Genomic DNA, 22,467 nt, shown 5'->3' with positions numbered 1-22,467 from the left:
GATAGGTTTCTGATACAAGGGAATTAAGGATTATGGAGAGAAAGTGGGAAAGTGGAACTGATCCACTTCAGATCAGCCATGATCTTACGGAATGGCGGGGCAGGCTCGAAGGGCCAGATGGCCTACTCCTGCTCCTATTTCTTATGTTCTTAATGATTGAAACAAGAGATCATGATGTCTGTGGTAGACAGGTTAATGATGGATTGGGGATCAAAGGGATTAGGATTACTGCTTGACCATAGTTTTAAAGGTCAGCACCAGATACCCAGGGGACAGGAATCTGATGCCTTGGACTTAGTGCTGGACCAGAAGCTCTGGGTTCAAATCCCAACATCAGCACCCATTGTCCACGGAAGGAATATTTATAATGCGGTCCAACAGGCGAGGAATTTTTTTCACCACTTCCTCTCTGTTCCCCAAAGGGTAAAACACAGTTTGGATGTGAAGATACATTTAAACAAAACTCAGCACGATGGAGTTAGTGAGTGTGGAATATAGATGCTTGAGATGAGTGTGGGAGCCTGAGTTAGCCAGTACCTGCACTGTGGGAATGTGTGTGTTCTGGAGTGGAAGGAGGAAGATTAGCCAATAATGATTTTCTACATGAATGTTTGATTCAGTGGGTGTAATCTTGCTCCCCCAATCTGAGCAGATAGAAAACAGTTTACTAAGAATCCCAACTCTGTTCTTTTCCAGCCCTATCCCATGTATCCAGCAACAACATCTTTACTAAATGTTGTTCCAAAACTCAATACTACTGGAAGAGACCTGTTGCAGGTAAGACTCTGGGGTAGCAGACACTGGTTAATTAATAAAATTCTCCATTTCCTTCATCAGACTTTCAGCTTCCTGCTCCTTCTGTCTCTGATTCCCACGCTTGTAGATTCAAGCCTCATGCCACAGATTGCAGAAAATGATGAAAGCACAGAAAGAGGCCATTCAGCCCATTGTGTCTGTGCTGGCTCTCTGCAAAAACAGTTCACCCAGTTCCATCCAATCCTTCCTTTCCTCATAGTCTCTTTATCTACAGATAAACATCCAATTCCCTTTTGAAAGTCCCTGCTTCCACCACAGTCTCTGGCAGCACATTCCTGACCTGAACCACTCAAAAGAGGTTTTCCTCACATCAGTGTTGATTCAAAATAATAGTGGAAGGAAGTTGGAGAAGGAAATATCAAACAAATTAGGAATTCAGTAAAATAACAGAATAACAAGTCTGGGAAATTCAACCATTCCCATGTCAATTTGAAGTTTAATGTTTTTAAGTTTAAAGTGTATTTATTTATTTATTAGTCGCAAGTAGGTTGACATTAACACTGCAGTTAAGTTACTCTGAAAATCCCCTGTTCGGGTACTCTGAGGGGCAACTTAGCATGGCCAATGCCCCTAACCGGCATGTCTTTCGGACTGTGGGAAGAAACAGAGCACCAGGAGGAAACCCACACAGACACTGGGAGAATGTGCAAACTCCACACAGACAATGACCCAAGCCAGGAATTGAACCCAGGTCCTTAGCGCTGCAAGGCAGAAGTGCTAACCGCTGTGCCGTCCATTAGACAGAAGAGGTAGGTAGAGGAGCTAAGGGCATGGATTCCTGCAATCTATACATAACTCCTAACTCAAAATATTAAAATGGAAAAAGCGATCTCAGAATGGGGTGTGAATGAGAGCAGTAAAAGAATTAAATGTAAAGGAACATCTACAAAATAGTGATTATAACATGGTGCACTTTAGGATGATGATGGAGAATGACAGGAGTAGATGATAAAACAATTAATAGATTGGATAAAAGCTGATTTTCAGAGGTTGAGACTAGAATTTGGGAAAATAAAATGAGCCATAACATTGGCAAAGGATAATGTAGGACAGCGATGGAGATGGTGTTGAATCGGAGGACAAATATATCCCACTATAGACTCTGTGGATGAATGTAGACATCAGGGAAAATATTATTTTTCATTAGATGTGGAAGTTGTTGGCAAAGCCAGCATTTGTTGTTCTTGAGGCTGAGGAAGGAGGGAAATCAGAGGAGAGAGGGAGAAAGAGCACGCAAGAGGGAGAGTGATATTGGAGCCCAGCTCTCAGCAATACTCCGAATAAACAAACATCTAAGCAAGAGAAGTAGCCTCGCTGACCATCACCGAGGTTTACAACATGGAAACAGGTCCTTCGGCCCAACTTGTCCATGCCACCAGCTGTTTTACCATTAAGCTAGTCCCAATTGCCACGTTTGGCCCATATCCCTCTATACCCATCGTACCCATGTAACTGTCTAAATGCTTTTTAAAAGACAAAATTGTACCTGCCTTTACTACTACCTCTGGCAGCTTGTTCCAGACACTCATCATCCTCTGTAAAAAAAAAATTGCCCCTGTGGACACTTTTGTATCTCTCCCCTCTCACCTTAAACCTATGCCCTCTAGTTTCAGAATCCCCTACCTTTGGGAAAAGATATTGATTATCTAGCTGATCTGTACCCCTCATTATTTTATAGACCTCTATAAGATCACCCCTCAGCCTCCTATGCTTCAGAGAAAAAAGTCTCAGTCTATCCGGCCTCTGCTCATAACTTAAACCATCAAGTCTTTGTAGTGTCCTGGTAAATATTTTCTGCACTCTATCTAATTTAATAATATCCTTTCTATAATAGGGTGATCAGAATTGCACAGAATATTCCAAGTGTGGCCTTATCAATGTCTTGTACAACTTCAACAAGACGTCCCAACTCCTGTATTCAATGTTCTGACCAATGAAACCAAGCATGCTGAATGCCTTCTTCACCACTCTGTCCGCCTGTGACTCCACTTTCAAGGAGCTATGAACATGTACCCCTAGATCTCTTTGTTCTGTAACTCTCTCCAATACCCTACCATTAACTAAGTCTGTCCTGTTCTGGTTCAGTCTACCAAAATGCATCACATTTATCTAAATTAATCTCCATCTGCTCTTCATCAACGTGGTGACCCAATTGATCAAGATCCCTTTGCAATCCTAGATAATTTTCTTCACTATGCCACCAATCTTGGTGTCATCTGCAAACTTACTAACCATGCCCTCTATATTCTTATCCAAATCATTAATATAAGTGGACCCAGCACCAATCCCTGAGGTACCCTGCTGGTCACAGGCCTCTAGTTTGAAAAACAACCCTCTACAACCACCCTCTGGCTTCTGTCAAGAAGCCAATTTTGTATCCATTTAGATACCTCACCCTGGATCCCGTGAGATTTAACCTTCTGCAATAATCTACTATGATACCTTGTCAAAGGCCTTACTAAGGTCCTTGTAGACAACATCAACGGCACTGCCCTTATCTTCTCCCATTAAAAATAGTAAAAAGATACTTTGTTGAGGAAGAAAGCTTTATAATTATAATAAGTTATACATATAAGTAGAAAAGATTTATTAATCTGCTTTTGTATGTTTGTATTTGATTGCAAAACAATTTTTGTGTGTTAACTCTTCAGCCTATTAGGAATGTTTCTGTGGTGTTCCGGCAATGTTCCCTTGGGAGTATGGAATGGTCCTTTGGCTGGAAAGGTTTGGGAAATCCAGAGTAAAGGAACAAAGGAATCTTGGGTTCAGTCAGGGAAAGTAGTGCCACAGGTTAGCCAGGCCAGAAATAAAACCAAATCAAACACTTGATTTTGTTTCAAGAGGAATAGAATTGAACAGTTAGCAAGAGTACTGCATGCAATTCCAGTTACAATAGGATATTGAGATACTGGAGAGGGTGCACTGAGATTTACAAGGGTGATTCAGAAATGTGTGGGTGACCGTATCAGGAAAGGATGTGCATGGTATTGATGTTTTTCTCTTTTAATCCACAGGTGCTTCGGTCCGCCTTGTTGTCCAACAAGGGGCATACACGCGATGGGTCGTACGAGGGCTGCTCTTGGATGTTTCGAGAGTAGCCTAGTGCTTCACATCGTTAGTGTACGCTTAAACTGGACCAGCTGATGGGCAACACGACAGCTCAGTGACTATCACTGTTTGCTGTGCAGATACATGGATTTGGGCCGGTGTCTGTGGGAGTTTGCGCATTCTCCCCGTGCTTGTGTGGGTTTTCTCTGGGTGCTCCGGTTTCCTCCCACACCCCAAAGATGTGCTCTTAAGCTGACTGGTGTAACAAATTGTCCCTAAATTAGTCTTCCCTCAATGTGGAATGCCATAAGCATAGACAAGGGTCATGGGTGGAGAGGGGACTCAATGTTAAAATGGCAGCGCGGGCTTGTTGGCCGAAGGGCCTGTCTCCCGTGCTGTGTTGTTCTTTGTTTGAAAGGGTTGATGGGCACCTTTGCTCTCGGAAAAAGGCTAAGCAACTTTCAAAGTGATCAAAGGTTTTGGTGGAGTGAACACAGACAAAATTTCCTCTCATTGGGAAGGAGAATCACTGGAAGTCATTGTATCATATGGTCCCATGAAATCCAATTGGGAATTCAGGAGAAATCTCTTTACTCAGAGAGTGGGGAGAATGAGGACTCGCCTCCTGCGGGGAGTGGGAAGAATGAGGACTCGTCTCCCGCGGGGAGTGGGGAGAATGTGGGAAACCGCTCCCGCGGGGAGTGGGGAGAATGTGGGAAACCGCTCCCACGGGGAGTGGGGGGAATGTGGGAACCGCTCCCACGGGGAGTGGGGGGAATGTGGGAACCGCTCCCATGGGGAGTGGGGGGAATGTGGGAACCGGGATAGTTTCCTCGAACAGTGTGTGTTGGAGCCGACAAGGGAGCGAGCTATCTTGGATCTGGTGCGATGTAATGAAGCGGGTAGAATTAGGGACCTTGTGGTGAAGGATCCTCTTGGGGAGAGTGATCATTGTATGGTGGAGTTTCTGGTGCAGATGGAGGAGGAGAAAGTGGGTTCCCGGACACGCGTCCTTTGTTTGAATAGAGGGGAGTACGGTAGGATGAGAGAAGAATTGGCGAATGTGGACTGGGGGAGCGCGTTGGAGGGAGGGTCTTGAGGAGCAGTGGAGGATCTTTAAGGAGATCTTTCTTGGTGCTCAGCAGAAATTTATTCCGATGGTCAAAAAGGATAGTAGGAGGAGAGGTAATAAGCCGTGGATAACGAAGGAGGTGAAGGAAAGTGTAAAATTAAAAGCGGAGGAATTTAGAGTAGCTAAGAGTACTGGGCGAGAAGAGGATTGGGAGAGGTTTAAATGTCAACAAAGATTGACAAAGAAGTTGATAAAGAAGGGTAGGAGAAACTATGAAGCTGGGCTAGCGCTTAATATAAAAAAGGATAGCAAGAGTTTTTATAAATATATAAAAAGGAAGAGGCTGGCTAGGGTGAACGTTGGTCCTTTAGAGGATGAGAAAGGGGACCTAGTGGTAGGGGATGGGGATATGGCTAAGGTATTGAATAACTTTTTTGTTTCTGTCTTCACGGAGGAAGACGTGAATAATTTGCCGGGTGTTAGCGATGGAAAGGTGGTAGGACTGGAGGGTCTTAATGACATTACTGTTACTAGAGAGGCGGTGCTCGACAGACTGGAGGGGCTGATTGTGGACAAGTCCCCAGGACCAGATGGAATGCATCCGAGGGTTCTGAAAGAAATGGCGGAGGTGATAGTGGATGCCTTGGTGGTTATTTTCCAGACGTCGCTGGATTCCGGGGAAGTGCCGGATGATTGGAAAACGGCTAATGTTACGCCGTTGTTTAAGAAGGGTGCCAGGCAAAAGGCGGGGAATTATAGGCCGGTTAGTTTAACGTCTGTGGTAGGTAAAATGTTAGAATCTGTCATTAAGGAGGAAATTGCGAGGCATCTTGAAGGGAATTGCTTGATAGAGCAGACGCAGCACGGTTTCATTAAAGGGAAGTCGTGTCTGACTAATTTACTGGAGTTCTATGAGGATGTGTCTAGGGCGGTGGATAGAGGAGAGCCGGTGGATGTGGTCTTTCTAGATTTTCAGAAGGCGTTTGACAAAGTACCTCACAAGAGGTTATTGCAGAAGGTCGAGGGACATGGAGTTGGGGGTAGGGTGTTAGCGTGGATAGAGGATTGGTTGTCAAATAGGAGGCAGAGAGTGGGGGTCAACGGGTGCTATTCGGATTGGCGGAGGGTGACTAGTGGAGTGCCCCAGGGGTCGGTGCTGGGGCCTCAGCTTTTTACCATTTATATAGATGATCTGGAGGAGGGAACCGAGTGTAGGGTGTCGAAATTTGCTGATGACACCAAGATTGGGGGAACGGCAAATTGTGCGGAGGGTGTGGAGAGTCTGCAGAAGGATCTAGATAGGCTGGGCGAATGGGCCAGGAAATGGCAAATGGAATTTAATGTTGGCAAGTGTGAGGTGGTCCACTTTGGTAGGAAGAATGGTAGGAAGGACTATTACTTACGGGGTGAAAAACTGCAGCAGGCGACGGTGCAGAGGGACCTCAGGGTCCTTGTGCATGAGTCGCAAAAACCCAGCTTGCAGGTGCAGCAGGTGGTCAGGAAGGCGAATGGGATGCTGGCCTTCATAGCGAGGGGGATTGAATATAAAAGTAGGGAGGTCTTGCTGCAGCTGTATAGGGCATTGGTGAGGCCGCAGCTGGAGTACTGTGTGCAGTTTTGGGCGCCGCACCTGCGCAAAGATATTTTGGCCTTGGAGCGAGTGCAGAGGAGGTTTACTAGGCTGATACCAGAGTTGAGGGGGTTGAGCTATGAGGAGAGGCTGAATAAACTGGGCTTGTACTCGTTAGAGTTTAGAAGAATGAGGGGAGATCTCATTGAGACGTATAAGATGATGAATGGGATGGATAGGATAGAGGTGGAGAGACTCTTCCCGCTCAAAAAAGACAGTAGGACTAGGGGGCACAGCCTCAAGATAAAATGGGGGCGGTTTAGAACGGAGTTGAGGAGGAACTTCTTCACTCAAAGGGTGGTGAATCTCTGGAATTCTCTGCCCGTTGAAGTGGTGGAGGCTGCCTCGCTAAATATTTTTAAGACGCGGGTTGATGGGTTTTTGATAAGAGAGGGGATTAAGGGTTATGGGGAGAGGGCGGGAAAGTGGAACTGAGCAGCGACAGATCAGCCATGATCTTATTGAATGGCGGGGCAGGCTCGAAGGGCTAGATGGCCTACTCCTGCTCCTATTTCTTATGTTCTTATGTTTTTATGTAACCGCTCCCGCGGGCAGTGGGGAGAATGTGGGACTCGCTCCCGCGGGCAGTGGGGAGAATGTGGGAACCGCTCCCGCGGGCAGTGGCTGAAGTGAGTAGAATAAATATATTTAAAGAAAAACTAGACAGGGTTATGAAAGAGATGGGGATGCAGAGACAGTGCGATGGATTTCGATGAGGAAAGATAGGAATAAATACCACATGGACTAGCTGGGCCGAATGGCCTGTTGTATATACAGTGTGGTAAAACAGCAGAGGGGCTGAATGGCCTTTCTGTGTTTCAGGCTGCTGACGCTGTGACCTACCTGTTGAAATTGATTTTTATTTACCAACTTATCCCAAATTTACCAGTTGTGCGCAGAGTTTGGGTTTATGTCAAAACTATCTGAGGTTCTCTGGAGGAATAGGAAGTTGGATAGGAATTGGCTATCAGATAGGAGACAGAGGGTGGTGGTGGATGGTAAATATTCATCATGGAGTACAGTTACGAGTGGTGTGCCTCAGGGATCTGTTTTGGGGCCACTGTTGTTTGTAATTTTTATTAATGATCTGGATGAGGGTATAGTTGGGTGGATTAGTAAATTTGCTGATGACACCAAAATTGGAGGTGTGGTAGATTGTGAGGAAGGGTGTCATAGTCTGCAGGGAGACTTAGATAGGTTGCAGAGCTGGGCCGAGAGGTGGCGGATGGAATTTAATGCGGAGAAGTGTAAGGTAATTCACTTTGGTAGGAGCAACAGATGTGTCGAGTATAGGGCTAACGGGAGGACTTTGAATAGTGTGGATGAACAGAGGGATCTAGGTGTGTGTGTACATAGATCCCTGAAAGTTGGGAATCAAGTAGATAAGGTTGTTAAGAAGGCGTACGGTGTCTTGGCGTTTATTGGTAGGGGGATTGAATTTAGGAGTCGCAGTGTAATGTTGCAACTGTACACTACTCTAGTGCGGCCGCACTTGGAGTACTGTGTGCAGTTCTGGTCCCCACATTATAAGAAGGATGTGGAGGCGTTGGAGAGGGTGCAGAGGAGGTTTACTAGGATGTTGCCTGGTATGGTGGGGAGGTCCTATGAGGAGAGACTGAGGGATTTAGGGTTGTTTTCGTTGGAAAGAAGGCGGCTAAGAGGGGATCTTATTGAAACATATAAGATGATTAGAGGTTTAGATAGGGTGGATAGTGATAGCCTTTTTCCTCGGATGGAGAAAGCTAGCACGAGGGGGCATGGCTTTAAATTAAGGGGGGGTAGCTACAGGACGGATGTCAGGGGTAGGTTCTTTACCCAGCGGGTGGTGAGGGATTGGAATGCCCTGCCTGCTGCAGTTGTAGATGCGTCTAGTTTGGGGGCGTTTAAGAGATCTCTGGATAGGTTTATGGACGAAAAGGGATTGGTATAGGCTAGTGGGTCATTGTTTTTGTAACTGGTCGGCGCAACATCGTGGGCCGAAGGGCCTGTTCTGCGCTGTAATGTTCTATGTTCTATGAATCTTACACTTGTTCAAGTTTTAACCCACCCCCTGTGCTGTGGAAGGAGAGCGTCTGTAATTTTCCCCGCAGTTTTATTTGTCTCTTTTTTTGATTTTTTTTTATATACAGAACCTGTTGAAATGCAACCCAGTGCAAAGGATTTCAGCTGAAGAAGCCTTGCAACATCCCTACTTTGCAGATTTCTGTCCCCCTTAAGGGAAAGTGTGACATCCGGAGATGCCTCAGTCGGCTACCCCCAGACTGCTCACCCTCCTTTCTACATTACCCTGATGGGAACAACCACAACTCCAGCTGCCTCTCACTCCACACCACATCTTATCACTGTGGAAACCAGTTTGACAGACAGCTGGGGTGATCTCATTAGGAGTGGGACTGCTGAGAATGCTGTTTTTCTAGAAGGATCTTTTGTTAGCATTCCATTGCAATTAATATAAGAGAAAGCACTTTGTTGTTTGTAAGGAAATAGTGTTAATGCGTGTCTTGTTGACTGATTTCTGCATGTGTGTCATTTTGTTTGCATGCGTGTTCTTGAGCATGTTTCATGCATCTTTTGTGCACAAGGGTGTATGTTTCACGTCTGCAAATGTCCATGTGTTATTGTGTGTGCATGTTGCCATGTGTGCAATCAGAAGTACCATCATGTGTGGCTCTATTCGTGTTGTGCACATGTCTGTGTTATCATGAATGCCTTTGCTTCTCATTTGTCTGTTATTAGATTTAAGCTCTTGTTATGGCCTGTGTTGCCATTTCCAGTATGTATGGATGTACACATCATGTAAGTACACTCCTGTGTGTATGAGTTATTGCATGTGCTTCTGTGAATCCGTATGTTGACATGGGTCTTATGGCTGTGTAATTGCATGTATTGCAGGCAGTTTTGTTAATGACCAAATAATGTCACTGAGTAAAGTATTATTGTGGAATTAGAGCAAATCCTGTGCTAGTGACCCTGTTATTTTCTGGAAGCATTATCTTAGAATTTCTGGCTACGTGAGCTGAAGAATCTTTTTTGGTAAGAAATGTTGCAAACGTGGAAGTTTGGCTATTTGCTTTGTACGTGTATTCTTGTGTATGAAATCACACCATGTTTTTGTTATTGTATGTACATTGTGTGATTTTATCGGTCACCGTGCTTTTTAAAATTTATTTATGATGTTGCTGTCTAGATCAGCATTTAATGCCCATCCTTAATTGACCTTGGAGGTGGTGAGCCACTGCCTTGCAGTCCCTGAGGTGTAGGTACATCTACTGTGCTGTTAGGGAGGGAGTTCCAGGATTTTGACTCAGTGGCAGTGAAGGAACAGTGATATATTTCCAAGTCAGGGTGGTGAATGGCTTAGAGGGAAACCTCCAGGAGATGGTGTTCCCATTTATCTGCTGCTCTTGTCCTTCTAGATAGGTGCTGCCTAGGTGCTGTCAATTTAGCACAGTTGATTGAATGGCAAAGCAATGCCGATAGCGTGAGTTCAATTCCGGTACTGTAGCATACTGAAGTTATTCATGGTTATTCTTAACCTTCCTTCTCATAGAATCCTTACAGTACAGAAAGAGGCCATTTGGCCCATTGAATCTGTACCAATCACAATCCTCCCACCCAGGCCCTATTCCCCATAACCCCACATATTTACTCTGTTAGAACCCCTGACACTAGGGATAATTTATCATGGTCAGTCAACCTAACCCCGCACATCTTTGAAGCGTGGGAGGAATCTGGAGCACCTGGAGGAAACCCACGCAGACACCGGGAGAATGTGCAAACTGTACACAGTCAGAGACCTGAGGTCGGAATTGAACCCAGGTCCCTGGCGCCGTGAGGCAGCAGTGCTAACCACTGTACCACTGTGCTGCCCCAGTTCTCGGCTGAGGTATGGTGATCCTCAAGTTAAATCAACACCAGTCAGCTATCCTACTCAAAGGGGAAAGCAGCCTATGGTCACCTGGGACTATGGCAACTTTGCCTTTTATCTTATTGTCTTAATAGTTGTACTCTCGTGTGTTCATGTTAACGCATGCTCCCGTATGTCTGTTTTGGCATGTGTGCTCTCATGTCTGCATTCTTTGTGCTCTTGTATGTGTCTGTGTTAGCACATATGTTTTGTGTTGTTGGCACATGTACTCTTATGTGTGTCTCCATTAGCACATGCTTTTATGTGTGCCTGTGGGCAGGCATGTTCTCGTGTGTGGTTGAACTTTTGTTTTGCCAAATGCTTTTCGCTGAGTGAAGTGTTTCTATTGGGTCCAAATTCCAGGGTTCACTGCTTTAGCTCCCATCCTAAATGAGGCAAACATCCGCAGCCTGGTCACTGGACATCTTTTCACGCTGCTCTCGCTAGGTGCCAAGGAACTCTGCTGTGAAGACAGCGTACAGTTCCTACTCTGCTAACGTAGTGTTGTCTGAGAATTCTGTGACGTTTTTGTTGTAATTAGGTCACTGAATTGATACAAACCCTTTTGGATTTGTCCATTTTTGAACAGCAGAAAAATAATCACTTGCTCATAGTTCATAAACTGTGGATCCAAAGTTAATTGTAGTAACAGGAAATCAAGATGGTTTTATTGGACTGCAGAACTTTATACCTCCTCAGATGCAAAACAATTAATAAAAAAAAGGAAAGTTTTGCTAACTCTGAAAATACTGATGGGCGTTGAAGAGCTTAAAGTGTCACATCTATCCTGTGTATTAGCTGGTTACAAAAAGAACTGCACATAAACCTGTCGCTAAATCTCTGGTTAAATCCTGACTAGTGAAGTTCCCATGATAGGACAGTGATGTCACCCAGATAATCAATACTGTGGCCAGAATCACACTGGCGGAATCTTCCCCATCCCTCATTGGAAGAAATTAAACTTAGTGCATCTGTACAGGGCTTTGGTGAGACCACTGGGTAGGATTTTATGCCTTGCTTGTAAACATAGAAACTAGAAGCAGGAAGAGGCCATTGCCCTTCACGCTTGCTCCGCCATTCATTATGATCATGACTGATTATCAAATTCGATATCCTGATCCCCACTTCTTTCCATTTCCTTTGATCTCTTTAGCTCCAAAAACTATATCTAATTTCTTGAAATCACACAATGTTTTGGCCTCAACTACTTTCTGTGGGAGTGAATTCCACACATTCACCACCCTCTGGGTGAAGAAATTTCTCCTCATCCCAGTTCTAAAAGGTTTACCCCCTATTCTCAAACTATGACCCCTAGTTCTTTACTCAGAGGGTAGTTAAGGGTGTGGAATGCCCTGCCTGCAGCAGTTGTGGACGCACCAATTTTGAAGGTGTTCAAATGGTCAGTGGATAGGCATATGGATAACATTGGAATAGTTTAGGTTAGAGAGTCATTAGATTGGTTCCACTGGTTGGCGCAACAGCGAGGGCCGGAGGGCCTGTACTGTGCTGTAATGTTCTATGTTCTGGACTCCCCCACCATTAGGAACATTCTTTCTGAATCTACCCTGTCTAACCCTGTTAGAATTTTATAAGTTTGCATGAGATTCCCTCTCACTCTTCTAAACGCCAGTGAATATAATCCTAACTGATGTAATCTCGCCTGAGATGACAGACCTGTCATCCCAGAAATCAACCTAGTAAACCTTTGCTGTACTCCCTCTATAGCAAGGACATCCTTCCTCATGTAAGAACACTAAAACTGCACACAATATTCCAGATGTGGCCTCACCAATGCCTAGAGAATTGTAACAAAACTTCCCTATCCTCAAATCCTCTCGCTATGAACACCAACATACCATTTCCTTCCTTTCCTACCTGCTGTATCTGTGCGCTTACTTTCAGCGACTGTTGCATGAGGACACCAAGATCTCGTTGACTATCACCTCACATTTATCTGCATTATACTACATCTGCCATGCATATTTCCCCACACAGCCTGTCCAAATCACGCCGAAACACCTCTGTCCTCACAGCTCATCCTTCCACCCAACCTTGGATCATCTGCAAATTATCTCATCTGGAGATAATACTCAGTTTCCTGTTACAAATCGTTAACATATAATTTGGACAGTTGGGGTCCCAGCACAGATCCCTGCGGAACCCCATTAGTCACTGACTACGAATCAGGAAAGGACCAATTCATGTCAATAAAACCATTAAGCCCCAGAAACACGAAAATCCAGCCTGAGGTCAATGGACCTTCCCATTGTCTGCCCCTTGCCTATGCCAATTCCTGTGGTGGATAGTACGATAGAATTCCAGCGTATATCTGAAATATTATGGACAGCTTGGTGTCCTTTCTTGAAAGGGGATATAATTGCATTAGAAGCTACACAGTCCAAAGATGTGCGGGTTAGGTTGATTGGCCATTCTAAACCTCGTGTCAAGCGAGGGGCATGCACACAGCGGGTTGTGCGTGGGCTGCTCTTGGAAGTCCAGGAGTGGCCTAGTACTTCATGTCGGTGTGTGTGCTTGATCCTGGACCGATAGACGGGCTCCACAACAGCTCAGTGACTAGCACTGCTAGCTGTGCAGATACATGGATTTGGGCCTGTGTCTGTGGGAGTTTGCGCATTCTCCCTGTGGTTGCGTGGGTTTCCTCCGGGCGCTCCGGTTTCCTCCCACACCCCAAAGATGTGCTCTTAGGCTAATTGGTTTCCACCAAATTGACACTATTTCTTCCCTGAATCTGACTGAGTAGGGTCCCATTCGTAGACATGCAGGGTAGAATAGGTGTAGGGCAATGTGGCGGCGCGGGCTCGTTGGGCCGAAGGGCCTGTTTCCCGTGCTGGGTTGTTCTTTGTTCTTTGTAAATTGCCCCTTAGTGTCCTGGGATACATAGGTTGGAGGGATTAGTGGGTAAATGTGTAGGGATATGGGGTAGATCCTGGGTGGGATTGTGGTTGGTGCAGACTTGATAGGCCGAATAGCCTCTTTCTGCACTGTAGGATTCTATAATTGTAAAGGTTCCCTCCTCGGATGAGGGGTTTTCCTGTGAGGAAAGGTTGAACAGGTTCGACCTATGCCCACTGGCATTTACCTAAGAACTAGGAGCAGGAGTTGGCCATCTGGCCCCTCGAACCTGCTCTGCCATTCAATAAGATCATGGCTGATCTTTTTGGGATTCAGCTCCACTTACCCCCTCACTCACCATAACCCTTAATTCCTTACTGTTCAAAAATTTAACTACCCTTACTTTAAAAACATTCAATGAGGTAGCCTCAACTGCTTCACTGGGCAGGGAATTCCAGAGATTCACAACCCTTTGTGTGAAGAAGTTCCTCCTCAACTCGGTCCTAAATCTGCTTCCCCTTATTTTGAGGCTGTGCCCCCCCCAGTTCTAGTTTCACCTCCAGTGGAAACAACTTCCCTGCTTCTATTTTTTCTGTTCCCTTCATAATTTTATGTTTCTGTAAGATCACCCCTCATTCTTCTAAATTCCAATGAGTATAGCTCCAATCCACTCAGTCTCTTCTCATAAGCCAACCCTCTCAACTCTGGAATCAACCTAGTGAATCTCCTCTGCACCCCCTCCACTACCAGTATATCCTTTCTCAAGTAAGGAGACCAAAACTGTACACAGTACCGCAGGTGTGGCTTCACCAGCACCTTATACAGCTGTAACATAATCTCACTGTTTTTAAACTCCATCCCTCTAGCAATGAAGGACAAAATTCCATTTGCCTTCTTAATTACCTGCTGCACCTACAAACCAACTCCTTGAGATTCCTGCCCAAGGACATCCAGGTCCCTCTGTACAGCAGCATGTTGCAATTTTTTACCATTTAAATAATAGTCCATTTTGCTGTTATTCCTACCAAAATGGATGACCTCACATTTACCAACATTGTACTCCATCTGCCAAACCCTCGCCCACTCACTTAGACTATCTATATCTTTGCAGACTTTTAGCGTCCTCTGCACACTTTGCTCTTCCACCCATCTTAGTGTCATCTGTGAATTCTGACACACAACACTTGATCCCCAACTCCAAATCATCTATGTAAATCATAAACATTTACAGTCCCAACATTGATCCCTGAGACACACCAGTAGCCACTTATCGCCAACCAGAAGCCATTTAGCCCCACTCTTCGCTTTCTAACAAAGAACAAAAACAGCTCGGGAAACAGGACCTTCGGCCCAAAGAGCCCACGCCGCCATCTTAACACCACCAGTCCCCCCCTCCACCCATGACCCTTATCTAATGTTTTAGGGCCATCCACATTGAGGCTTTCTGTTAGTTAACCAATCCTCTATCCATGCTAAAACGTTATCTGTAACACTGCACCTTTATCTTACGCAGCAACCTTCGGTGCAGCATTTTGTTAAATGCTTTCTGGAACTTCAGATACACCACATCCACAGGTTCCCCATTGTCCACAGCACATGTAATGTTCTCAAAGAATTCCATCAAATTAGTGAAACATAACTGGCCCTTCATGAATCCATGCTGCATCTTACCAATGGGACAATTTATATCCAGATGTTTCGCTATTTCTTCCTTGATGATAGATTCAAGCATTTTCCCTACTACAGAAGTTAAGCTAACTGGCCTACAGTTACCTGCCTTTCGACTCCCTGTTTTTTCAAACAGTGGCATCATATTTGCTGTTTTCCAATCTGTGGAAACTACCCCTGAGTCCAGCGAATTTTGGTAAATTACCACTAGTGCATTTGCTATTTCTCTCTTTTAGTATCCTGGGCTGCATTCCATCTGGGCCAGGAGACTTGTCTACCTTTAGCCCCATTAACTTGCCCAACACTACCTCTTTTGTGATAATGATAGTTTCTAGGTTCTCACCTGCCATAACCTTCATCTGATCAATTTTTGGCATGTTATTTATATCTTCCACTGTGAAGACTGACACAAAATACCTGTTCAATGCCTCAGCCATTTTCTCATTTCCAGTTATTACATCCCCCTTCTCATCCTCTAAAGGACCAATGTTTACTTTAGCCACTTTTTTTTGTTTTATATATTTGTAGAAACTTTTGCTGTTTTTATATTCTGAGCTCATTTACTTTCATAATCCATCTTTACAGCTTTTTCCGTGGCTTTCTGTTGACCTTTAAAGATTTCCCAATCCTCTAGTCTCCCGCTAATATTTGCCACTTTGTATGCACTTTCCTTCAATTTGATACCCTCTTTTATTTGCTTAGATATCCATGGCTAATTATCCCTCTTCCTATAGTCCTTTTCACTGGTGGAAAATTGTTTTGCAAGTCCTTCATTGTTCCTCAATTGTCCCACTATAAAGTTTTTGCTCCCAGTCTATCATAGACAACTCCTCCCTCATCCCCTTTGTAGTCTCCTTTGTTTTAGACACAAGACTGGTATTGTATTTTTTACTTTAAGGGTTATGGGGAGAGGGCGGGAAAGTGGAACTGAGCCACAACAGATCAGCCATGATCTTATTGAATGGCGGGGCAGGCTCGAAGGGCTAGATGGCCTACTCCTGCTCCTATTTCTTATGTTCTTACTTTCTCATCCTCCATCTGTATTTTAAGTTTGACCATACTGTGATCACTCCTTCTGAGAGGATCCTTAACTGTGAGATCATTAATTATTCCTGTCTCATTACAGAGGACCAGATCTAGGATAGTTGCTCCCATGTAGGTTCCATTACATACTGTTTGAGGAAACTATCGCGGATACAATCTATGAACTCCTCCTCAAGGCTGCCTTGACCGACCTGGTTTAACCAATTGACATTTAAAATTAAAACCTCTATGATAATTCTGTACTATTTTTACGTGCATCAGTTATTTCCTTGTTTATTGCTCACCCCACCATGGTGTTATTATTTGGTGACCTATAGACAATGCCAATCAGTGGTCTTTCTCTCCTTAACTACTTCTAATTTCCAACCAAATGGATTCAACCTTTTTCTCCATATAATCTATTATCATTTCTTACTACCGCCCTGATGTCATCCTTAAATATCAAAGACATACCACTTCCTTTACCTGCCTGTCTGTCCTTCCAAACAGTCTGGATATTTAACTCCCAGTCGTGATTATCCTGCAAACATGTCTCTGTAGATGAATGAATAGAACATAGAACACTACAGCACAAACAGGCCCTTCGGCCCACGAGTTGCGCCGAACACATCAACACCTACCAATCTATAGACCTATCTATAACCCCCAATCCCATTAAACCCCATATACTCATCCAGAAGTCTTTTAAAAGACCCCAGCGAGTTCGCCTCCACCACCACTGACGGCAGCCGATTCCATTCACTCACCACCCTCTGAGTGAAAAACTTACCCCTAACATCACTTCTGTACTTTCCTCCCCTCTCCTTAAATCTGTGTCCTCTCGTAGCGACCATTTCAACCCGGGGAAATAGCCTCTGAGAATCCACCCTATCTACTCCTCTCAACATTTTATAAACTTCTATCAGGTCGCCTCTCAACCTTCGTCTCTCCAGGGAAAAGAGTCCCAGCTCCCTCAACCTAATACAGTTGTTAGTCTGGAATTTTCTTCTCCAGAAAGCAGCAGCAGTTATTGAATATATTTATTCAAGGCTTGAGTTCCATTTTTGATAGGTGGGAGTTGAGATTTATAGGGGACAGACAGAAAAGTGGAGTTGAGGCCAGAGCTCTAACAACAAAAACAGAAAATGCTGGAAAATCTCAGCAAGTCTGACAGCATCTGTGGAGAGAGAATAGAGCCAATGTTTTGAATCTGCATGACTCTTTATCAGCTTTGATCTTTTATGTTGGAGGAGGTTTAAAGGGCCGAATGGCCCACTTTCCTAAGCCCTGTGCTGCTGTGCATTCAGAGTACCAACACAATACAAATTTTGATGTTTTCACTTGCAGGGAAGACCAGAATGAGACACCAAATGAAAGGTGCTCTGCCCAAAAGCAGGTCCTTGACTCATAGTCTTTATCATCTCTCTGTCCTGTGCCAGTCTGTATGTTTGTAAGTAACTTCTCATCATTTTGAAGCCATCTATCACTGATATTTTCTTATTTTTCCTTAGATATTTTCCCACTTTACATCTCTGACTAGCTGATTTACTCTACTGTATCCAGTCTGTGTGCCTTTTTAAAATTATATTCAGCAAATATCATTCTCTGTTTCCTCATTGATTCATTTTTTTTCTCTAACTGATCCTTTCCATTCTCCTTTAAACCCACAGTTTAAACATATTTAATACTTTGGTCTCCTCCTGGAAGGTTCCGGTCACAACCTGTACAAGACAACATCCCAATGTAATCCTCATGTTATGAGATTTTGATTTGATTTATTATATGATTTGTTATTATAGTGAAAAGTATTGGTTCTTGCACACTATACAGACAAAACATACTGTTCATAGAGAGTGCAGAATGTAGTGTTAAGTCATGTCTAGGGTGTAGAGAAAGATCAACTTAATACAACGTAAGTCCATTCAAAAGTCTGACAGCAGCAGGGAAGAAGCTGTTCTTGAGTCGGTTGGTACGTGACCTCAGAGTTTTGTATCTTTTTCCTGATAGAAGAAGATGGAAGCAAGAATGTCCGGGGCGCGTGGGTTCCTTAATTATGCTGGCTGCTTTGTCGAGGCAGCGGGAAGTGTAGACAGAGTCAATGGATGGGAGGCTGTGATGGTATGCGTGATGGATTGGGCTACATTCACAACCTTTTGCAGTTCCTTGCCATTGTGGCCACTAAGGAGACATGGTTAGAACAGGGACAGGAACAGTTGTTGGCAGTTCCGGGGTATAGATGTTTCAGTAAGAGTAGGGAAGGTGGTAAAAGAGGTGGAGGAGTAGCATTGTTAATCAAGGATAGTTTAACAGCTGCTGAAAGGCATTTCAAGGGGGATCTGCCTCCTGAGGTAATATGGGCTGAAGTTAGAGGTGGGAAAGGATCAGTCACATTGTTAGGAGTTTTCTACGGGCCCCCAAACAGTGATAGAGATGTGGAGGAGGAAATGGCAAAGCAGATTATGGACAGGTGTGAAAGTCACAGGGTAGTTATCATGGGTGACTTTAACTTGCCAAATATTGACTGGAACCTTTATAGGTCGAATAGTTCGGATGGGACACTTTTTGTACAGTGTGTGCAGGAGAGTTTCCTGATACAATATGTGAATAAGCCGACAAGAGGTGGGGCCACATTGGACTTGGTACTGGGTAATGAACCGGGCCAAGTGTTAGATTTGTTTGTGGGAGAGCACTTTGGAGATAGTGACCACAATTCGGTGTCCTTCATTATTGCAATGGAGAGGGATAGGGTCACACAGCAGGGCAAGGTTTATAATTGGGGCAGGGGTAATTATGATGCGATTAGGCAAGAATTAGAGAGCATAAGATGGGAACAGAAACTGTGTCTGGTATGGACACAAACGAAAAGTGGAACTTGTTCAAAGAACAAATACTTGTCCTTGATAGGTATGTCCCTGTCAGGCAGGGAGGAAATGGCCGAGTGAAGGAACCATGGTTCACAAAAGACGTTGAATGTCTTGTCAAGAGGAAAAAGGAAGCATATGTAAGGATGAAAAAACAAGGTTCAGTTGGGTCACTTGATGTTACAAGGTAGTTAGGAATAAGTTAAAGAAAGGGCTTAGGAGAGCTAGGAGGGGGCATGAGAAGTCCTTGGTGCGTTGGATAAAAGAAAACCCCAAGGCTTTTTACTCTTATGTGAGAAATAAAAGAATGACCAGGGTGAGGTTAGGGCCAGTCAGGAATAGTAGTGGGAACATGTGCATGGAGTCAGAAGAGATAGGTGAGGCGTTGAATGAATACTTTTCTTCAGTGTTCACTAAGGAGAGGGGCCATGTTTTTGAGGATGAGTGTGTGATACAGGCTGATAGAATGGAGGAGGTAGATATTCTGAGGGAAGATGTATTAGTAATTTTGAAAAACCTGAGGGTCGATAAGTCCCCTGGGCCAGATGGGATACATCCTAAGATACTTTGGGAGGTAAGGGATGAGATTGTGGAGCCTTTAGCTTTGATCTTTGGGTCCTCACTGTCCATGGGGGTTGTGCCAGAGGATTGGAGAGTGGCGAATGTTGTTCCTCTCTTCAAGAAAGGAAATCGGAATGACCCTGGTAATTAAAGGCCAGTTAGTCTTTCTTCGGTGGTTGGTAAGTTAATGGAAAAGGTCCTGAGAGATAGGATTTATGACCATTTGGAAAGATGCAGTTTAATCCGGGATAGTCAGCACGGTTTCGTGAGGGGTAAGTCCTGCCTCTCAAATTTGATTGAATTCTTAGAGGAGGAAACTAAGTGTGTAGACAAAGAGCAGTTGATGTCATATACATGGATTTTAGTAAGATGTTTAATAACAAGCTCCACATTTCAGTTGTTGCCAGCCCCTGCAGTTTCCTACTCCAACCTGTGTATCCTAATTCTCGCCTAATAGCCTCATAATTACCTTTTCCCCCAGCTATAACTTCTGCCCTTCGGTATATACCTATCCCTTCCATCTCCAAGGTAAACGTAACCCAATTGTGGTCACTATCACCAAAGTGCTCACCTACCTCCAAGTCTAACACCTGGTCTGGTTCATTACCCAGTACTAAATCCAATGTGGCCTCACCTCTTGTTGGCCTATCTATATACTGTGAAGGGTGGGTTAGTAAATTTGCTGATGACACCAAGTGGATGAGGTGGAGGGCTCTTGCAGGCTGCAGAGAGACATTGATAGGATGCAGAGCTGGGCCAAAAAGTGGCAGATGGAGTTTAACCCTGATAAGTGATTCATTTTGGTAGGACAAACTTGAATGCGGATTACAGGGTCAACGGCAGAGTTCTGAGCAACGTGGAGGAACAGAGAGATCTTGGGGTCATATCCACAGATCTCTGAAGGTTACCACTCAAGTGGATAGAGCCATGAAGAAGGCTTGTAGTGTGTCAGTGTTTATTAACAGGGTTTAAGAGCTGTGGGGTTATGCTGCAACTATACCAGATGTTGGTGAGACCACATTTGGAATATTGTGTTCAGTTCTGTTCGCCTCACTATAAGAAGGATGTGGAAGCATTGGAGAAAATGCAGAGGAGATTTACCAGGATGCTGCCTGGTTTGGAGGGTAGGTCTTATGAGGAAAGGTTGATGGAGCTGAGGCTTTTCTCTTTAGAGCGGAGGAGGATGAGAGGCGACTTAATAGAGGTTTATAAGATGATGAGCGGGATAGATAGAGTGGACGTGCAGAGACTATTTCCTCGGGTGGATATAGCTGTTACTAGGGGGCATAACTATAAGGTTCATGGTGGGAGATATAGGAGGGATGTCTGAGGTAGATTCTTCATGATGTGGGTATGCCGGCGTTGGACTGGCGTAAACACAGTAAAAAGTCTGACAACACCAGGTTTAGTCTATTATCAAATAAATCGGTTGGACTAAAACCTGGTGTTGTCAGACTTTTTACTGTAGATTCTTCACTCAGAGAGTGGTTGGGGTGTGGAATAGACTGCCTGCTGTGGAGTCGGACACTTTAGGAACTTCCAAGCGTTTATTGGATAGGCACATGGAGCACACCAGAATGATAGGGAGTGGGATAGCTTGATCTTGGGTCTGGACATAGCTCGGCACAACACTGAAGGTCGAAGGGCCTGTACTATGCTGTACTGTTCTATGTTGCGGTCTCAGGTAGAGCAGGAGCCATACCAAGCTGTGATACAACCAGAAAGAATGCTTTCTATCGTCTATCTGTAAAAGTTAGTGAGAGTCATAGCAGACATGCCAAATTTCCTGAGAAAGGGGTTGGTGGGCTTTCTTAACTATAGTGTCAGCACGTACGGTGACTTCAAAGGAACAAGAATAGTCTGTTCAGTCCTATTGGGCCTCTTCTGTATTTCAACATGATCATGGCAGATCATCTATACAGCAATTGCCTTTTTCCAACACTCTCTATATCTCTTTGAACAAACTCAATAATTGAGTTTCTACAGCCCTCTAGGGAGAAAATTGCAAAGATTTCTCCGCATCTCAGTCCTAAGTCCTTATTTTGAAATTGTGTGCCCTGGTTTTAGAATCCACTCCATGGAATGTGTGTTGCTGGTTAGACCAGCATTAGTTGCACATTGGCCTGTAGTTCTCAGGCTTTTCCCTGTAGCCTTTCTTAAACAAAGGCACAACATTTGCCACCCTCCAATCTTCAGGCACTTCACCCGTGACTATTGATCATTCAAATATCTCTGCTCGGGGACCTGCAATTTCCTCCCTAGCCTCCCATAATGTCTTGGGATACACTTTATCAGGTCCCAGGGATTTATCTACCTAATGTGCTTTAAGACTTCCAGCACCACCTTATATATACACTCTTTGAGATATCACTATTTATTTCCCCAAGTTTCCTAGCATCCATGCCTGTCTCAACAGTAAATACTGATGAGAAATATTCATTTAGGATCTCACCCAGATCTTGTGGATCTGCACCTAGATGACATTGCTGATTCTTAAGAGGCCCTACTCTCTCCCTAGTTACTCTTTTGCCCTTTATGTATTTGTAGAAGCTCTTTGGATTCTCTTTTGCCTTATCTGCCAAAACAATCTTGTTTCCCCTTTCTACCCTCCTGATTTCTCTCTTAACTCTATCCTACACCCGCTATACTCTTCAGGGGATCCATTTGATCCCAGCTGCCTATGCATGTCATGTGCCACCTCCTTCTTCACCAGGGCCTCAATATCCCGAGTCATCCAGGGTTCCCTACTTCTGCCAGCCTTGCCCTTCATTCTGAGAGGAATGTACTTATCCTGAACCCTAGTTAACACACTTTTGAAAACCTCCCACTTACCAGATGTCCCTTTGCCTTCCCACAGACTCCCCCAATCAACTTTTGAAAGTTCCTGTTTAATATTGAAAATTCCTGACAAATACTAATCTTGAAGAAGCCTAATGACTCAGGAGCTTATGGCCTTGGACAAAGAAACATGAGGCTATAAAATGGAAGATTTGTGCAGAAGAACAGCTATTAAAAACACAGACTTTAG

At 44.3% G+C, this 22,467-nt stretch overlaps 1 protein-coding gene across 2 annotated transcripts in view; it reads left to right on the top strand.

Annotated features, from left to right (window-relative positions):
- cdk5 (cyclin dependent kinase 5) overlaps positions 1-11,222 on the top strand; it is a 36,379-nt gene extending 25,157 nt beyond the window's left edge. The window contains exons 11-12 of one of the 2 annotated variants that reach the window (XM_080194784.1): positions 697-777; positions 8,696-11,222. In XM_080194784.1, coding sequence (XP_080050910.1) covers positions 697-777; positions 8,696-8,782 — 168 coding nt within the window. In that variant the 3' untranslated portion in view covers positions 8,783-11,222. Of the gene's footprint in view, positions 1-696; positions 4,541-8,695 lie in introns of those variants that run through there. The other variant, XM_080194783.1, reaches the window with a different exon arrangement.
- Positions 11,223-22,467: the final 11,245 nt, after the last annotated feature.

This window comes from Carcharhinus amblyrhynchos, chromosome 8 (genome assembly GCF_965287045.1).
Source record: "Carcharhinus amblyrhynchos chromosome 8, sCarAmb.v2.hapA, whole genome shotgun sequence".
Classification (NCBI taxonomy): domain Eukaryota; kingdom Metazoa; phylum Chordata; class Chondrichthyes; order Carcharhiniformes; family Carcharhinidae; genus Carcharhinus; species Carcharhinus amblyrhynchos.
This window is presented reverse-complemented; position numbering and strand designations above follow the sequence as displayed.